Here is a 19537-nt window from a genome sequence, read left to right as displayed (position 1 = left end):
CCACACCCCCCCACACACAAAATGATGGGGTCTGAATTAGCTGTTACCACTTAAGAAAGAGATCTTGAAATCATTGTGGATAGTTCCCTGCAAACATCTGTTCACTGTGCAGCAGCAGTCAAAAAAGCTAACAGAATGGTAGGAACCATTGGGAAAGGGATAGATAAGACAGAAAATATTGTAATGCCACCATATAAAATTCATGTTTTTCCCACGAATTAAATACTGTGTTCAGTTCTGGTCATCCCACCTCAAAAAAGTATATTCAAAATGGAAAAGGTATAGAGAAAGACAAAAAAAGAAAAAGATTAAGGATATGGAACAGCTTCCATATGAAGAGAGATTAAGAAGACTGGGACTGTTCATCTTGGAAAAGAGATGACTGGGGGGGATAAAAATTAACAAACAAAAGGAAGTACTTCTTCACACAATGCACAGTCAACCTTGGAACTCACTGCCCCAGGGGATGAAGCCAAAAATATAACTGGCTAAAAAAAGAATGAGAAGTTCATGGAAGATAGGTCCATCAATGGCCATTAGCCAACATAGTCAGGGACACAACCCCATGCTCTGGGTGTCCCTAAGCTTCTGACTGCCAGATGCTGGGACAGGATGACAGGAGATGGATCGCTTGATAATTGCCCTGTTCTGTTCATTCCCTTTGACGCACCTAGCATTGGCCACTGTGGGAAGACAGGATACTGGACTAGATGGACCATTGGTCTGACCCAGTATGGCTGGTCTTATGTTCTTATGCTGCAAAGGAAAGCCAAACCCTCCGAAGATCACGATTAATATGACCATGGTAAAATTCCTTCCTGACCCCTACATATCAGTTAGATCCTGAGCATGTGAGTAAAAGCCAACCATCCAAGCACCTGAAAGAGAAAATGCTTGGTACCACTTTGGAACCTTGGCCCTTTCTGTCCAATATTCCATCTCCAGCCATGGTCATATCTGATGCTTCAGAGGAAAGAAATAACCCCCCCCCAAAACACCAGGACACATGGGGGGGGGGGGGAGAAGGGAGAGAGAAATCCTTACTTGACTCCTGCAGGTGGCTGGCTGAATGTCTGAAGCAAGTGACTTGAGCAACGTCACAAAAGAAGCCTGTGGCAGAGTAGATGATTGAACCTAGGTCTCTTAAATACTAGGCTAGTGCCCTGGCCACCAGACATATGTTCCTCCCCATTTTGCTTGCAGTGATCCAACGGGAGGACAATGGGCACTGTTATTGCTTAACATCTTTAGGATGAGGTCAAGAATATTACGGTTTTGATAGCAAATCTATGTATGAATATTGTTTAATTAAAAACAAAATAAGTTTGGAACAAACTAACAAATATCCCCTTTATGAAGTTTCCATAAATCAATAAGTAAATAACATCCACTAAAAGTACACAGCACCATTACAGTAAGCATATGATTTTATAGCACTGTAAAATGCTGATTACTTGAGAACATTATTGTATTCTCTTGTGACGAAAAACATGCTACTGAAACAGTGAGGAGTGATTCCCAATCTTCCACAAAAGTGTGAAATATGAAATATAATGATAAAAATAAGTATCTGAAGAAGTCACACACTATGCATGGTTAGCTTGGAAAGGAGTGATAGTATTTACAGAGTGGAAAAGCTTGGTTAGAAAAGCAATTCCTGCAGGAGCAAGTCATTTTTGATGCATAAGGTTAAAAAAAAAAAAACCCCAAAAACCCAACATCCATTCACAGGCCGGGAAACATTGCATTTAGAAAAACTGCAAGAAACTCCATAATAAATATTTGTTAAATTTTGGATAGCAATGTATATTTTCTGTAAATGTACATTGCCCCTATTATATTTTGACCAAAAAATGCTAGTCTGAGCTCTACCAACTAATAGTGTTGTATCAGTTTAATATATGGTATGACTCTATAAAGAGATTTTTGATTACTATGTCTTGGGAAATGCTCACCTCCTATGCTAATCTTACAAAAGCCTGGGGAGACAGATAGATATAGACAGACAGGAAAAGAACTCAGATATGCTTCTTCCCGTACCAAATGAAAATGATCTAAAATGACAATAAGTGGGAATTTTCAGAGATGCTGAGCTCAACAGAAGTTTTGCATGTCAGCACTTATGAAAATCAAGCTACAGGAGGTTCAGAAAACAATGAGTTTTTTAAATGTTTTACAAGCTTTTGGTGCAAAGGGACTGCCCCATATTTCTTTAAAACAGTAAAAACCCAGTGTAAATAAAGCTTATATTTTGCCCATGACAAATTTATTTTAGGCATTCAGGGTGAAATTCCATCTCCGTGCAGTCTGTAGAAGACCTACGAACCTAAGCACTATTATGAGGGCTTCAAAGTGATGTTTTGAGGGCTCAAGAACTTCAAAGGGCTGTGTGGGCTTGGTGGCTGGCATCTTGGCTGGCACACCGGGGATCTCCAGAGCTAAAAAACATAAGCAGCTACATCTTGAGCAAAAGCTCCAAAGGCAGGGCTGCAATTTGCTCATATTCTCCGTGGACTGAACACAGAGGTGGGCCTGGTACTCACTTCAGCAGGGTGTTACACAGCTTTTCTGCCCGGGGGTGAATTTCATCCTTAGCATAATGAGTACTGTTTGTAAGACAAAAGGAATAAGGGAGCGAGAAAAGTCACCTCTCCTGGATATGGTCTCTTCATGCCCTGTATAGGCAAAGACTGGGGGCGTGGGCCCGGGTAAGCTTGCTGTGGCATCCTCTGCCCGTGGCTGCTGAAGGGGCTTATCCCAGGGGGCCTTGGCTGGCTCATACCCATAGGTGGCCCGCTCATGCTGGAAGGTGTCATTCCTGCTCCCATGCTTGCTGGGTTCATGCTGCCTGGCATAGAAGAAGGGCCGCGAGGGCCAGGCTGATTCAGGAACTGGCTGTTGTACGCCTGAGTCGGACCCATCTGGAAAGAGGAACAAACCTTCAACGGAAGAAAAAAAGAAAAGAAAAGAAAAAAAAAAGAATAAAATGCGACATGCATTTAAAATGGGAGCGGGGATCTGAACATGTTTGTTAGCAGGAGATGGGGTGTGGGATTATGTCGCATTTTCTTTTTATGTTCTGTAACCTTCTGTGGGGTGTTTTTTTTTTTGTTTGCATAATAATAATTCAACTGGAATTCTAAAAGCAACAAGAGAGAAACATAATAGTTTAGTAAAATATAAAGTGCTTTAAAATGAGCAAATAAAAACCCACTTAAGTGACCATCATCTTCCTCAAGGCAATGGGACAGGATTCTCAGCTGGTGTAATTCAGCACAACTTTACTGACTTCTAAGGAACTTTGCTTATTTATGCCAGCTGAGGATCTGCATCCCCCGCACTCCCTATGCTTAGGAAATCTACAAGGAATGAAAGCAGTGAGAAAAGCAGCTGCCACAGATCAAACTCTCATTTCTTTTTCATTAATAATTATTACATGAAATAATTGTGTGTTGAAATTAGGGTCACCAAAAATGGATGCTTCAAATTGCGGTTCTCACAGATAACACCTTAAAAGGGTTTTTTTTTTTTTTTAACTGTATTTAGAAAAACAAAACGGAGTTGATCAAAATAATTAATTAACGAAATAGCATAGGACCTAAAATAAAGCTTTGGGACACTTACCTGTGTGGTAAAGTTTGGGGGAAGGGAAGTAATAATGTATCATGTTAGAAGTGGCCAGAAAACTTTGCATAGGAATTTTTTTTAACTAAGTGATGACCTTTTTGAAGTACAAATGTACCACTAGTGCAGGTAACAGGGATTCATAAAGATAATGCATTAATTCCTCTGTGTCATTAATGTATACGTACCTATATATGCTACAAGAAACCTCTTGGTCTCTGTCTCTTGTGCACACGCATACACACAAAATGCAGCTGATACCCAAATATCACACACACAAAGTAGGGGCTCTCATTTCTCTCTAAAGACAGAAGTCAGAAGGATACGAGTTTGTAAGATGTACTTTCTTACCGGTCCATATTGGTTCATGTCCTTGTTCTGGGTTTCCTGAAGGGCTGCTACCGTGGCCGTTGCTGTGGCTGTGGCTGTGGCAGCTGCAGCTGCAACTGCGGCAGCGGCAGCAGCTGCAGCCGGCTGGGTGAAATCTGCAGGCGGCCGCGTGTGGGGAGGGATCCCCATTCCCGCAGGAGTATTTGGGCCGCCAGGGTAACTACCAGGTAAAGAAAGAAAGGAATATTAAAATATGCCTCGTGTTTTGGGTTTAGGTCTGGGCCTCAGTCTGATGTCTTTTGGAACACTTCCAAAACCATGTACAAGTTTCGATTGAAAACAAGCACTGTGACAGGAAGAGACAACCAGGAATGTAAATGAGGATCCACGAGCTGCTCTGGCTTAGCTGTCATATGGCTGCCACCAGAGTGCAGATAATGCCAGCACTTTCCAGTGGAGTTAGAAACTCCAGTTTTCAGGTGTTTCTAACTAATTTTTATTACTCTGTTCTACCAAGCTGCTGGACTCAGGCTGTGAACTAACGTGTGCTCTGATTATCCACAGTTCAGTGGCAGCATGGACAGCAGCATCAGTTGCAAGCTTCTTCCACAATGACCGATCCATGTTCCTGAACGGTAGAATGCATCAGCTTTTCCAGGAGTAGAAAAACAGATCTGTCTCCACTGAGGTCTCAGCAAAGAGACGAGCAGGGGCCTTTGTGATCGACAGTGACTGAAGGCTGTCATTTGGTGGTTCTTTGGAGTTCTGCGTGAAGCAAGTTGGCTGTGCCTGCCCAGTTCATGTGCTAACTACAAAAGTACCACAAAATAAATCAATAGTATATAGTACTGTCCACTTGTAGATCTCAAAGGTGGGTCAACATTATGCCCATTTTACAGATGAACTGTACTGAAGTACAGACCGTTTAAAAGAGTGCTACAACGTCATGTAGCGAGACAGTGGCAGAGATGAAAATAGAAGCCAGGTCTCCTGACTTGCAGGATAGTGCTGTTCCACTGGACCATGTTGGCAGTCTCAACAAAGGAAGCCAGGATTGACTAAACCCGGGAGACAGACCTACACTATCAGTTGTAGAAGTGCACTCAGGAAAAGCATTAGAAGTTTGGGATGCTTGACTGCCCGGGTTTACATTTTTACTGCCCCTGCCTGTGTTTTGTAGATAACCTGCGCTTTTAATCTGGCACATTTCACAAGTACTGCATTTACGCCACAAAAATAAATACATAATTTAAAATTTAAGACCAAAGCCCTGCCCTTCCCTCATATGACGTGCTTTTCAAATTCCTGCAGTGGTGCAACCTCTTGTCAGGAGTCTGCCTATTAGCTTTGCAGGGCTGCAGCCTTACCAATATTCAAGCTCATTTCCCTGTACAGACTGATGGAAGTCGTACCATCAACACTCCTCACATACTAGCCCTACTGAATGTTAATTGTTCCTAAGACCATGGTTTGTGTCACAATCTCTGTTAATTAACCTTTATTTTTGGTGTTTGTTAGGGCTAACGGACTGACCTAATTTCCAGGTACCATGATGAATTTGCCTGCTCTTTGGGTAGCCAATTTTCCAACCAATGGTCTCACAGTATGTAATTTGGCTAGGCCTGATGAAATAACCACCAACACTTCAGGCATTTCTATGCAGACGCCGGGAGGTGTGATCCCCAGTAAACATACATGTGCTAGCCCTGCTCGAGCTAACATGCTAAAAATAGCAGTGTGGCCTCTGGCCCCTAACTACGTACCCAGGATGTTTGGTGTCTTGTCAGAGTAGCCATCGGGCTGCCTCGGCCACGCTGCTATTTTTAGTGCACTAGCTTGAACAGAGCTAGCCCACGAACATCTACCCAAGCTGGGAACCACACCATCCAGCTGCTCTGTAGACGTACCCTTTCAATAATCAAAGGGAGCCTATGACACATCCATTAGATTGCGATGCAAAACTGTAACGCCCTGCACTATTCCAGCCAATTTCCAGGCCATATAGACTCGTCTTACCTCCCGCCAAAGCCTCCACTTCCGGGATAGTTGGGTCGGCCGTACATGCCCTGCTGTATATAAGGTTGAGCGGAGCCTGCCTTGGCTGAAAACTGCTGCTGTTGCCCAGCAAACTGAGGGGAATTAATGCCAGGGTTGCTGGTCGTCATCCCAGAAGCCATGGGGTTTCCTGCTGGATTCATAGGGTTATTGGCATTTGCCATTGGGTTTCCCAGCACCTATGGGGAGAAATACTCAAAATAAGAAGAAAGCCCTTAAAATACTTAAAGTTATGGCTGTCAACAATATTAGTTTGCTACAGATATTGAAGTACAATCAACTAACTTATATACTCTGAACTTAAATGAGTCCAGGGCTTATTGTGGCATATGTGCCTAGGTACATTAATTTCTTGTGAGCTTACCCTCGCCTTTTTCAAACTCACAGTTATTTCTGATCCCTACCACAAGGTCAGTCCCTCACTGAAGCTTCTGAAAAGTTATAATAAAGAGCTGTGGACAACACATATTTTATCAGGTGAGGAATCCTTTTGATTAAGTGAAGAAGCAAGAACCAACTGTGTTATTTTGATGAAGTGTTGGTCACCAAGTTGCCAATTTAATTTTAAAAAAATATAGTTTGCACCAACATAATGTCTTTGATGTAGTATCTCAAAATGACTCACAAATATTAATTAAGCCTCACAACATTACTATGAAGAAGTATCTCCATTTTATAGACGACAAAACTAACGCTACGTCTACTCTATGAGCTACAGTGTGATTCCCCTGCCCATGTACATGTACTTGGGTTAGTCTCCTGGAGCTATCACGAGTACAAATAGCAGCACAGCTGCAGTGGAGGCACGGCTGAGCTGTGCCGAGTACATACGCACTGGTTTCAGGCAGGTTTGCGCTCAGTACAGATTGGCCGCGCCTCCAGGACTTCTGCCTGTGCTACTGTGGTTACCGTACTATTTACACTTGTGCTAGCTCAATGAGTCTAACACAAGTACGTGTACATGAGCAGGGAAATCACACCCCTAGCTCAGAGTGTAGACATAGCCTAAGGCATAAAGTGGTTCAGTGACTTGACCAGTGTCATATATAGTGTGTGATCCTGGATCCGGCTCCTTCTGAAGTCAAGGGAAGTCTTTCTACTGGCTTCAACATGAGTTGGATGGAGGCGTGTGTCCTCTGCTATAGACAATTGGTTGGGAATTTGCCAGCCGAATGATTTTGCACTGGAAAATGGAGTTTTAACAAAACAGAAATTTTATGTGGCAAAATTTCAACTTCCCTGAAAAATTTCAATTTTCCATTGAGAAAATTGAAATGACAGCTCTCCGGCTGCCTGCATGTCAATTTTGTCTTCAAGAGAAAACAAGATTGACAAGAATATTCCAGCCAGAGCGATGTAGTTGGGCTGGGGGAGAAGTGGAGGGCCAGATGCTTGACCTCTGTCATTTTGTCTGGAAGCTTCTGGTCAATTTCACTTTCTGCCTGCAGAGAAAGTGAAATTGACAAGAACAGTCCAGGCTGGCTGCCTGCAAGCTAAGAAATTCCATTTCAGTTCTCCTGAAACTGAATTTTGTGAAAATCCCTTCCCGTGAAAAGTTTTGGACTTTTTGTCACCATATGAGATGACCTTTTGTTGAAGAATGCAGAATTTTTCACATGAAGGAATTTTCATTTTCGGACATTTATACTCTGGTACTAACCATTTAGCTCTTCCCTCTGTCCCAACTTTTCAGAATATTGCACCAGGCTAAATAAGTTTTCCATTAAGGACTTAAAAATAATGCTTTGATAAACATTTTAGGTTTGCTGATCACCCCTCTCCTGTATAAAGCAAGTGGTTCTTGCAGCTGGCACCAATATAATCTGACACTTTCACCCATACAGGTAAATGCATTACCAGTTCAAAATTAGTGAATAATATGTAGCCATTCTGCTGCCACCATGGAGAAAATAAGTGGGAAAAATACAGTTTTTATGACAGGTCTTTCCCTTCTTTTCTCTATTTTTTTATTTTACTGGCCAAAACTTAACCAAAATGCATAGTTCAGGATAGGGAGCATAAAATGAAGATTACCTGGCTTTGGGAGGTATTAGTCACACCCCATACCGTAGTGACCACTGATAAAGAACCTGGTGGTTGGTTGGTGTTTTGCTGCCAAGGAACAGAGTCATAGGGGAAAGACCCATCACTGTAAAACACAAATACATCAGAGAGTCATGGTTTGGAACAGTTTAAACGAATGCTGGATGGGGAAGACAGGATTGATCTTTTAACTGACAAAGGCAGATGGAACAACCTTAACCCCTCTCCAACTCATCAGCTTTATAAGTTTATCCTAGAATGTTTAAGTAGTGGGCAGTTTCTGTCTGATTACAAACAGAGTGATCACCACCGCATCAAAGCAGAAGGGAAATCAAGTTCATTCATGACACACAAACCCATGTGGGGATGGATGAAATGTATTAAAACATGGAGAGTTCACCCCAAAAACTCTGCCACCTGCAGAAGTTAAAATAAACTCTTGGATGCAGCTTCCAACAACAAGAACATTAAGCTAGCTGGATGTTTGGATGCATTCGTTTTGCAAAAGTCATCCATCTCAAGCTCTTCAACAATCATAGCTACAGCTGTCTCATTCCAATTCAATTAGGTTTTGAGACCAGACTGCAGCCCCAATGTCTGCAGTTGGTACCAGCATGGCCAGAAGAGCCTTTAAAAGAATAGCAGTCCAACAATAATTTTCAAAAAGTGAATTAAAATCCAGATGGCATCCTACCACACGATGGATGAGCTGTATGCCAAAAACAGTATTAGCTAATCAGTATTCTAGAAAATCAACTGCTAAAACAAAAAATGCCTCATTTCAGTTAAATATGTGGTGGAGAGCATTGGGTTTTTCCATAAACTAAATCCAACAGACAAAACCAAGAAGCAGCAGCCTCTCACATACAAGTCTTGGGGGGAATACAATAGAGAGAAAGAATATGTATATGCATATATTTTGAACTAAAAAGTTGTGCATGTGCAATAGAACTTATTTAATAAATCCTACTTCCGTTAAATAATCAGAGACATAAACACAATATTTTTTCAACATATCCTATTTAACATTATTTGGTTCATGCATTATTACCGATTACTTTTTAAAGTTGATTTTACATTTATGACTTTTTCCATGCATGTAAAAACTATTTAAGGAACACACACATTTTAAAGAGATACTGACCAGCAGTTTAGGCCAGGAATTCATTTTTTAACTAAATTACAAATTATAACCCTGACCCTGTAAACGCTTATCTACCTATCTAGGGAACTCATATGGCTGCCTCACAATCTTTATCCTGCGAGGTAGGAAAGTATTATTATCACCATATAAGTGACTTGCCCAAGATCATGCAGGGGGTCTGTGCTGAGCAGGAAATTGAACACGAGTATGCAATGATCACTCTAACCACTGGACAATCTTTTCTTTCCCTTATGCCACAAGACTACTCCAGTGTAAAACTGAGCTAATATGTATGTACTTGAAAGTTCACAAGTATTTCTACACGCAAGGCACAGTCAACCTATGGAACTCCTTGCCAGAGGATGTTGTGAAGGCCAAGAATATAACGGGGTTCAAAAAAGAACTAGGTAAGTTCATGGAGGATAGGTCCATCAGTGGCTTTTAGCCAGGATAGGCGGGGACTGCTGTTTGCCAGAAGCTGGGAATGGCTGACGGGATGGATCACTTGATGATTTCCTGTTCTATTAATTCACTCTGAAGCACCTGGCATTGGCAATTGTCAGAAGACAGGACACTGGGCTAGATGGACAATTAGTCTGACCCAGTATGGCCGTTATTATGTTCTTATCAAAGGATAAAAATATTTTCCTTTTCAAAACTTGGTGTGAATATTATGGAGTCTGGGGTGCCATTGTGTGAAGTACTATAATGCACTGTCCTTATCCCAAAGAGATTACAGTTAGTAACAGTAAAATAATAATATAAATTATAATTAAGTAATTAATTTATACATTTAAAAAAGGGGGAAAAATCATCTATATTAGTTAGTTAATGCTAGGCACATCAGCATAGCAGCACAGAGCTAGTGCTGAAAAGCTAGAAATTTAATTGACCAGGCTGCTTCCAAATGTCCAAATTGAGTGAAATAATAGTAATAATAATAATAATAATCAGCAAAAATAGTGAAGATAAATTAGTTTACAAAAAAAAATTATTTGTTATCTAAAGTGTTTGCTATGTAATGTGTACCTTGACAGCATCTCTTTAAAACGGTGATTATCCAATTTTTTTAAGTCTTCTCTCCTGACCAGACTAGAAGTCCACCAAACCTACATTTTCTGCCTCACACAGCACATTGTGATGTTGCCATCATGTTTCAACATGATGCACTATTTCAAATACATGCAGCGGTGACGTCCCTTCATCAACACTGCGAAAAAGTGTATACAGCCAATTCCAATGTCTGGAATTAGGGGCTGATTTGGACTTCTGATGTAATGCCTTCCACTTTCTTCCCTCTACCTATGAGATATTTGCTACCTTTTCTTCTTTCCCTACTCCTTCTAGTGAATGTCTACACTGGGCTTCTGTAGTCATTTATGGTACATCTTAACATTTGTATGGAAGTTCCTTGCCAGAACGTATGCCTTTCCCACTCACAACCATGCCTACTTTTGTTTCTTGGGGAGGCCTCGTGGGCTGCCGCTTATTAAATATGGCTCTTCATGGATAGTAGCCCAATCTCAGTTCTGAGGGAGGCCAGGTGACATCCCATTGGAATCTTTGTGGGACATCATTCCCCAACTTGAACCATATGCACTGCTATTCCTTCTCATTCCTTCTCCCTCTTCATGGTGTACCTACTCTTCTTTGCTTTCTACAGCATATGGGAGACCTTTTCCCTAGAGTCTCTTCCCTTAACTTTCTTCTCCTCCAATGACTTCTGTTTTCTTTATAATTCTCCTCTGGTGCTCTCTTCCCCCACTCTCCCGTCAGTGCTAGAGGAGATGGGCAGGACTCCCCATGTAAGGACAAACAGTGTAAGGAGATGGGAAGTCAGTATAAGGAGCAGCCTCTAAGTGGCTAGAACAGAGAGCTGCAACCATTCCCTCACCTCCACTTATTTGCTAGGGACAGAAAGCAGAGTGCGGGAGACAGAGGAAAAATGTGAGACTGTTAGCAAGTATTCCCTCATGACTTAGAAGGGAAACTAGGTGTAGAATCAGAGCATATGTGAAGTGAAAGTCCTCTTGATGCATTATACGTCCTACTCTACTGTGTATGTGTATTTAGCCTTGGGAATAGTGCTAACAGTTACATCTTCCCCTTTAATCTTTGCTGCCAAGACAGGCTCTCATACACACCCTTCTCTCCATTTAGTGCTCGCAGAACAGGATTAATGAATTATTCATTTCTATTTTCAATCTGGAGTGTCATGGCATTATTTAATGGAAATCTGCACTGTTCTCTCAAAGATTATATAATCACTTTATCTAATTAAAAGAAGAGTAAATCATTCCATTTTTAATGTGTAGCATAATAATAAAAATGAGAAATGCCACAAGAAGTGGCATTCTTGACAAATGACATAGCCTATGACATAGGTTCCCCAACACAGCATATGAAAGCCTAAGAGACTGACTGGGCTCAGAGTTGCTGCAAAATACATGTTTATGCCCAGAAAATCACTACTGTATTAACAGATTTTGCAACTTCAAAAGTTTCTTGTTTCTCTGAAACACATTGCCTGTCTCTCAAACAATGTCACAAACTGTACCTAACGAACTGTCAGCTTTGACTTGAAGACAATAATAGTATTGAAAGTTACGGAGACACTGAATCATGAATAGGTATATTCATAAAAATAGTTGAAAAAAATACTTTAAATTTACGAGGCTGGATTCATATCTCACACTGACTTCTCATAAGTTAAACTCCATTGACCGCAGCTGAGATACTCCTGATTTACACTTGTGAAGAGAATCAGGCCCATTGTATATTACACACATTTAAGTACTTTCTGTACTAAGGCAGGAGAAGTAAAGGCTGCAATTTTTCCACTGAGATTTTCATAAGTACTTCTCTACCTTGAATTACGAGAAGCACTAGGATGCTTTGTGCTATGTACCCCATAACTGAAGGACAAACTCCCCCACTTAGCTTTTCACCTTTTCAGCATCTGCTTCTATTCTTTGACATAAAAAAAGAGCAATTCTAGCCTCAAAGCAAAATCTATGTAAGTACCAAACAAATGCAGAGAGCTCAGACCAAAGTGAAATGTGGACAAACCAACTGCTATTTGCAAAAGAACAATTATTTTCCCCCACACTCATTATTACTTATAGTTGTAATTTACTTCTCAGTCCCATTCTTTAAGCTTAAAAATGGCAGCCTATATAGAGAAAAAATCTTCAGCCTCCCAAGTTGAAGAGAAATGCTGCTCACAACATTGTTCTTGTTGAACGGCACAAGGGTAATTAAGTCTCTTCATTATACCCTGGAGGGCAGTGAGTCAGCTGGAGTCCGCTAAAAGACTATCGATTAAATTTATAATAATGTTAATGAACCCACACATGCTAGTGGTCAGCACTGAGGCCAAGCAGCAAAGGAAGCCATTGAGTGAAAAGGAAGAGAAGGAGGGAGAAGGAGGGAGACTGTGGCTATGATGTAGTGATGCTGCAACTGTTCACCACAATGCAAAGAAGAGAAAAAGATTTCTTAGTTGTTAACATGTCTCGAAGCTAATGGTCAGCCAGTGCTGATGTCAAAGAGGTAAGTGAGTCTTTAAGTCTACATAACTTCTTTGAATCCCAATATTTACAAAAAACAAACACCATGAGTTGGTTTCAGATTTCATATCAGACCTGGATTTACTTCTCTTCTCGACTCCTCTTCCCGGTTAACACAGGGTTGAAGGTGCCCATAATTCTTCGCCACGCTTGCCAGTCCACAGCACAGGTTCATAGGTCTTGGAGTTCCAGACCTTTTCTCTTCAGACTTCTCTTGACAATCTTTCCATAGAATTCTCGGCCTTCTACGTCCTTTCTTGCTGTTCTCTACCTCCTATGTTTTCTTTGCTGGTCATTCTTCTCCCATTCTTATCACACCCAGACCACCCCAGACGTGCACTCTCCAGCCTATCACTGAGAGTCCCAAGTTCATCTACCTGCTAATTTTTTCCAGGCATATGCTCTACCCTCCACTTGCCTGCCATTCTCCTCAGTATATTGTTTTCTACTACCTGTATCGTCTTTTCTTCCATCTTCATAAGGCCCACTGTTTCCAACTATACAGAAGGCAGGGACAAACATTTTTTATTTCAGTTTGCTACTTAATTGCCACTCCTGCTACCTTTTTCACTGCCACCCATGCACACTGGTTTCTTCTTTTCAATCCTCCAGATCTCCCTCTGGTGGCACGAAGGGAGTACACCAATTCTTTCTTCTGATTCAGCTTCTCTCCTGAGACTTCCATCACAGCTCCTCTTCAACCTTCCCTACTTGCATAACTTCTGTTTTCTTTATGTTTACTTTCAGAGTATGATCTTCATACACAAATGTCCACTCTGATACCAATTTACCAATTCCTCTTTGCTATCAGCAAAAAGGGCTAGATTATCAACATACATTAGTTTTCTCTTTGTTCCACCAGCTCGGTTTTCCTACTTGTTATCTCCGTGAGTAGGATGAAATGAAGTGGACTCAGCATACTGCCATGTCTCAATCCCACCATCACCTCATGTTTCAAAATTCCAAGTGTTATCGACTTATTTCCTGACCCTCAATATAACTCCTCAATTATCTCCACTTCTTGAAGTCCCCCTCCCATCCACTTCAATGCTCCAAACACCAGCTTCCACAGAACCAAGTCATCTTATTCCTTCTCAGGATCAATAAATGCAACGTAGCAGTTACGCCCTCCATTTATCATTCTTTCAAACTTCTATCTCATTGCAAATATTGGGTCTATAGGGAAGGTCCTTCCCTTCCTAAAAACATGTTGCTCTTCTCCTATGTATTCCTCCAACTTGCACCTCAATCTTGCCTCCAAAACTCTCTCAAGGACTTGGAGGGCTGACTTAAAGTGATGCCCCAATAGGCGTTGGGATCATTTGCATCACATTTACCCTTCAAAAGAGGCACAATCAATCCTGTTCTCCAGTCATATGGTATCCTTGCTTGATCCAAGTAAACACACAGTAATCTATGAAGCCTCTTTACGCCAGTACCTCCAACTACCTTGATCATATCAACAGTTATGTCATCTTAACAGCTGCTTTACCATTCTTCATCTTATTCAGTGATGCTTCTGCTTCCTGTACAGAGATTGATACATTTTGAGACTTCCCCATAATTGCGGACGGTGCTTGCACTCGCAAATCTTTTTTCTCATTTAACAGCCTTTGAAAATATCTTTTCCATACCTCTATCACCTCTTAAGAGTTAGTCACCAATTTCTTCTTATCTTTTGCTTCATTGTTTCTTTTTTGCCAACCCCAAAACCCAACGTCCTGCCATCATCTTCCTCCAGCTTTCTGTACAAATTCCCCTTCAGCCTCCATTCTTGCATTAGCAACTTCCTTTTTTAGCTTCCTTTTTTGCTTGTTTGTATGAATTTTTGATGGTCTCATTATCACAACCTGCTTCCTCAACCTCTTTGAATAATTCTTTTATTTTTTTAACTTCTCTTGTACATCAGATTCCACCACTAGCTTGTTCTCCGAAAGCATTTTCCATTTTCCTATTCATTCAGCCACATATTACCTCCATGAAACATTCTTTAAGCTTTCTCTCTTCTTCCCCCACTTACTTCAGTGCCATTGTCAACACATGAAAGCCTTCACTTACTTTTTGGCAGAACTCTTCCTTTCTCCTCCCTCTATATAACCACCAATGCAATTTTTTCCTCAATTTCATCTTCTTTCCTCAGGTTGCAGTCGGACTCCAACTATTACTAATCTATATTCTGCCACATATTCACTTTATATCTTTCACCGTTTTCATATGTTCTCTCCTTATTTAAGTACAGTCCACATGGTCTTTACTTTTTCCACTGTAATATGTTACCAGGTGGAATTTTCTTTTTTCAATCCATGTAGTCACCACTGAAAACCCATTAAACAAACACCAGTTAATCCACCTCTCTCCTTCTGCATTCCTTTGACCAAAGCCAAATTTTACCCACTTCTCCTTCTTCTGGGCTCCCTTCACCAAAATGACGATAAAATCTTTACCAACCACTAACAAATTGTGATGCTCAACCACACAACCGTCATGTCAGACATGGAATATTAGCTAAATTTGCTACTAAAAGTCACTGCATGAAAAATGAGGTTTGCATAGTGAATAGAAACTAGTGATTTGCACTGATTCACACATGATTTGTGGCATTTATTTGGAAATGCCGTGTGTGTACTAAGATTTTTTTTTTAAACTGACATTAGATTGTTAGTTCACTTGTTAATGTAAATATGCATGTGTATCCGACGCTCCATTTACACACCTCCACTTTCTGAAAGAGGATCGATTCACACTGCTTTGTTAAATAGACATGTCTTTAGAGATGTGTCATATTTGCATTTGGATAGGGACAAAATGTGGAGAAATACCCTAGACACAGCTATCAGTTTACAGCACATGAACTTTACTTTTGGTGCACTGAGTGCGTTAGGTGTGTTTAGACAATTACTTACCTGTAAGTTTACAAAGTTTATAACGTGTTTATCTTAACAAAAACAGTCAGTTTAAACATAGCAAATACACTAGCTATAGTATGTAAATGGGCAGCTGGGTTCATAAACATACGATTTACATGCTCAAAGATTTGCAAAATAACAAAGAATAATGATGAAGACGTATGAAAGATTTTGGTGATGTATTTGTATTAGGATAAAGGACAACTACTGATGTACAGATGTAATACCAATCTCACAGCAAAGTTAATGCAAAGGAAGGGGAAAGGACAGACTTGCTAACCTTTAAAATGTTCCCAGTCCATGAATATGCTGTGATGAACATACTTCTCTTGTTACCTTTTTCCTGTTTTACGGTTCTGGGGTTCCCCACAAAGCTCTAAAGGCTGATGGAGACACAACCTGAATGCATTTTATAGCACTAGGCATTAACTTTCCTGAAAAAATTCACCACCTTCACTTCAAAGTTAGGCTAAGTTTAGGCATAAACAAAGGCATAAACAAGTTTAGGCATAAACAACATTCCCTGAAATTAGGCTTCCAGCTGTTTCTTCCCACCTCTGCTCTCTAGTTTTGGTGAAGTTTGAGGTGCAGGTGCTCTCCTTGGCTTAACTATAGTATCTGCAAAGCTGCTAATAGATAAAAACAGTCCTTGAAATATAGTACCTGCTCCAGTGTTCTTTTAGACGACAGTGATATGGATAGAGAACGGCCATCACAACACTCACGATCATTTTCTCTCATTTCCTTGTCTGCTAGTCACCTAGGGAGGACACCTAAAGACATGCTTGCTTGCAGGGAGTGAAATTCCAAAGTTCAAAACTAAACCAACTCTCTTGGCTCCTTTTCACAATAACTCAAATGAAAGCATTGTGATCTAGTGGATAGCATGCTGGCTGGGAATCCAGGTTTTATGTCTGGATCTACTGCTGACCTGCTGTTTGACCTTGAGCAAGTCACTTCACCTCTCTGTGCTTCTGTTCTGCCTTTCGTCTGGCTTGTCTAGTTAGATTATAACTCTTTAGAGTAGAATCTGCCTCTTATTATGTGTATGGATAGTCCCCAGCATCATCAATTCCCAACCTGGGTTATGGTCTTTGGGTGCTACTACTATAATACAAATTAAATAATAATTATAAATAATAATAAATATCCTTCCCCCAAAGAACCCATAAAACAAAAAATATATATATTTATATCTACAATAGATAAATACAAGCCCTGAGTGAGAAAAGGAAATGAAATCCTCAAGCCTCTCTTGTACCAATCAAAGGATTTCTTATTATATGCCTATTATTCTAATAAAGTTACAACTTTCTACTTTGTTTTATTCACTGTTTATGTGTGATTGTCTATAACTGATGTATAAGTTAACTAATGACACATTGCAGTCAGTGAGCCCTCTTGGTCAGGTCACCATTGTAAATCTAGTATAATCTTATTTCAATGGTTTCTTATTGTAGAAGATGTTTTATATTTCTAAACAGACACACACACTCAATTCCAACATTCTTTAGATTTTTCAGTTTGCTCATGGCATAGTGTGGATGTTTGTGTCATTAGGCTTCTCCGCTTCATTCCTTTTGTCTACGTGAATAGAACCATCTTCAATAAAAAATGAAATTACAAAAATGGACAGAACTCCATTAATATTTTCTGGTAACAGTAGAAGGCTTCAGAAAGGAACTCAGGTTACTTCTCATTCCTGGTAAATTTTTTCTACACACTACAGTGAGTCAAAATTTTTCTTCAGAAATTATTTTTGGACAAAGAATGGCTTTTGTAGCGGTCAGCACAGAAATTTCCATTGAAAAGAACTGATTTTGACAAAGTTTTGGGGACTTTCTTTTAAATAAACCCTCACACTTGAAAATCAAAATGCTTCTGTTTTTGGCAATCAAAACCAACATGTTCTCAGGTTTCAGTTTTTCAACAAACGCCAGTAACTTCTAATTTTTGACATTTTCCACTTCGTTGAAATTTTTCACAGAAATAAAAACAAATTCCTGATTAGCTGTGACACAAACACGGTATGTCTACACTGCACCCTCTACACACATTCAGCAGTGTGTAGCGTACATACCCACAGAGCCATCCAGCACAGGTATAAATAGCAGTGTATCTGATGAGGCATGGATGAGGCAAGGAAAGACACACCTGAAGGGTGTGGCTATGTATGTAAGCACATATTGTACGAGCTCTTTACTCACCCAAGCCATGTCTTTCTGCCTCCTCTGCGGCAGTGGGGTGTCCTCCTGCCTCCCTGCTTCTGGAACCTTTCCCCGCTATAGGGAAAGACTCCCCCAGTGGGGAAAGGCTCTGGCAGGGGGAAGGCAATGGGGAAAGGTTTGGGCAGCTCCCCGCCACGGAGCCCTTCCCCACCGCAGGGAAAGACTGAAGCCGTGGGAAAAACAAGGTTACTTACCAGTAACTGATGTTCTTCGAGATATGTTGATCATGTCCATTCCACTATAGGTGTGTGCATGCCTCCGTGCACAGTTACCTGGAACTTTCTTCCTCTTAGCAGATCCCGTAGGTCTGGCTCCAGTGACCCCTGGAGCCCCACACACATGCCGCGGTATATGAGGCACTGCTGGCCCTACGGCCCCTCAGTCCCTTCTTTTTGCCAACTCCGTCAGTGGGGACGAGGGGTGGGTTGTGGAATGGACATGAGCAACACATCTCGAAGAACATCAGTTACTGGTAAGTAACCTTGTTTTCTTCTTCGAGTGCTTGCTCATGTCCATTCCACTATAGGTGACTAAGCAGCAATACCTTCGAGGTGGGTCGGGGTTAGCGGTGAGCTGCCCTCAGCACCGCTCTGCCGACCAGGTGGCGGCTTTGCAGATGTCCTGCAGGGGCACTCTCTCCAGGAAGGCTGTAGACGAGGCTTGAGCTATGGTTGAGTGCCTGGTAGCGGCAACCTCACCTGCTCGGAGCAGAACTTGATGCATGATGTAATCCACAAGGAGATGCGCTGGGTGGAGACAAGTGAGCCACTGTGATGAAGAGCTGAGTCGATTTCCGGAATGGCTTTGTATGCTCGATGTAGAAGGCCAGGGCTCGTCTCATGTCCAGCAAATGCCATCTCCTCTCCTCCTCCGAACCGTGCGGTTCGGGAAAAAACACAGGGAGAACAATATCTTGATTACAATGAAATTGGGACACCACCTTGGACAGGAAGGCTGGATGTGGCTTCAACTGCACCTTATCCTTATAGGATACTGTAAAAGGGGGCTCTGAGGTCAAGGCCCTAATCTCGGAGACCCTCCTAGCCAAGGTAATGGCCACCAGGAAGGCTACCTTCTATGAAAGCATGAGCAGAGGGCATGAAGCCATGGGTTCAAAGGGGGGCCCCGTGAGTCTCAAGAGGAACAGGTTGAGATCTCAGGGCCGCACCGGGTTGCAGACCTGCGGATAACGCCTCCCCCCCTAGGAACCTGACTGACATGGGATGAGAGAACAGCGATCTCCCCTCTAGCGGCTGATGGAAGGCCGAAATGGCCGCCAGGTGAACCTTCAGCAAGGCCAGAGCCAGACCCTGGAGCTTTAGCTGGAGCAGGTACTCCAGGATCACCTGTGTAGGCAAGAGGCTGGATGGAATACCCCGGGACTCCGCCCAACAGGTAAACCGTCTCAACTTAGCTCGATACATGACCTGTGTAGAAGGCTTTCTGCTGCCAAGCAGGACTTGCTGGACCTGCACCGATCAGGCTCTCTCCCCCTCCGTCAGCCAGAGCCTCCAGACCGTGAGGTGCAGGGAGTCCAGGTCTGGATGCAACAGGCGACCATGGTCCTGGGATAGAAGATCGTGCCGCCTTGGGAGCTCCAGGGGTGGGGCGATCGAAAGGTCCAGCAGCATCCTGAAC

The 19537-nt window shown here is 41.7% G+C and overlaps 1 protein-coding gene across 14 annotated transcripts in view; it reads right to left on the bottom strand.

Moving 5' to 3' along the window:
- The window catches only part of ZMIZ1 (zinc finger MIZ-type containing 1), a 482416-nt gene that overhangs the window by 31219 nt on the left and 431660 nt on the right, over nt 1-19537 (bottom strand). For 12 of the 14 annotated variants that reach the window (XM_067539605.1, XM_067539685.1, XM_067539667.1 and 9 more), the window contains 4 exons: nt 8044-8158; nt 5971-6188; nt 3976-4174; nt 2649-2939 (listed from right to left, as the gene is read on the bottom strand). In XM_067539605.1, coding sequence (XP_067395706.1) covers nt 2649-2939; nt 3976-4174; nt 5971-6188; nt 8044-8158 — 823 coding nt within the window. The remainder of the gene's footprint in view (nt 1-2648; nt 2940-3975; nt 4175-5970; nt 6189-8043; nt 8159-19537) is intronic. The other 2 variants (XM_067539648.1, XM_067539725.1) reach the window with 1 other exon arrangement.

Source organism: Emydura macquarii, unplaced genomic scaffold, assembly GCF_026122565.2.
Source record: "Emydura macquarii macquarii isolate MOO-44397 ecotype Brisbane River unplaced genomic scaffold, CSIRO-AGI_Emac_v2 contig_67, whole genome shotgun sequence".
In the NCBI taxonomy this organism is placed as follows: domain Eukaryota; kingdom Metazoa; phylum Chordata; order Testudines; family Chelidae; genus Emydura; species Emydura macquarii.
This window is presented reverse-complemented; position numbering and strand designations above follow the sequence as displayed.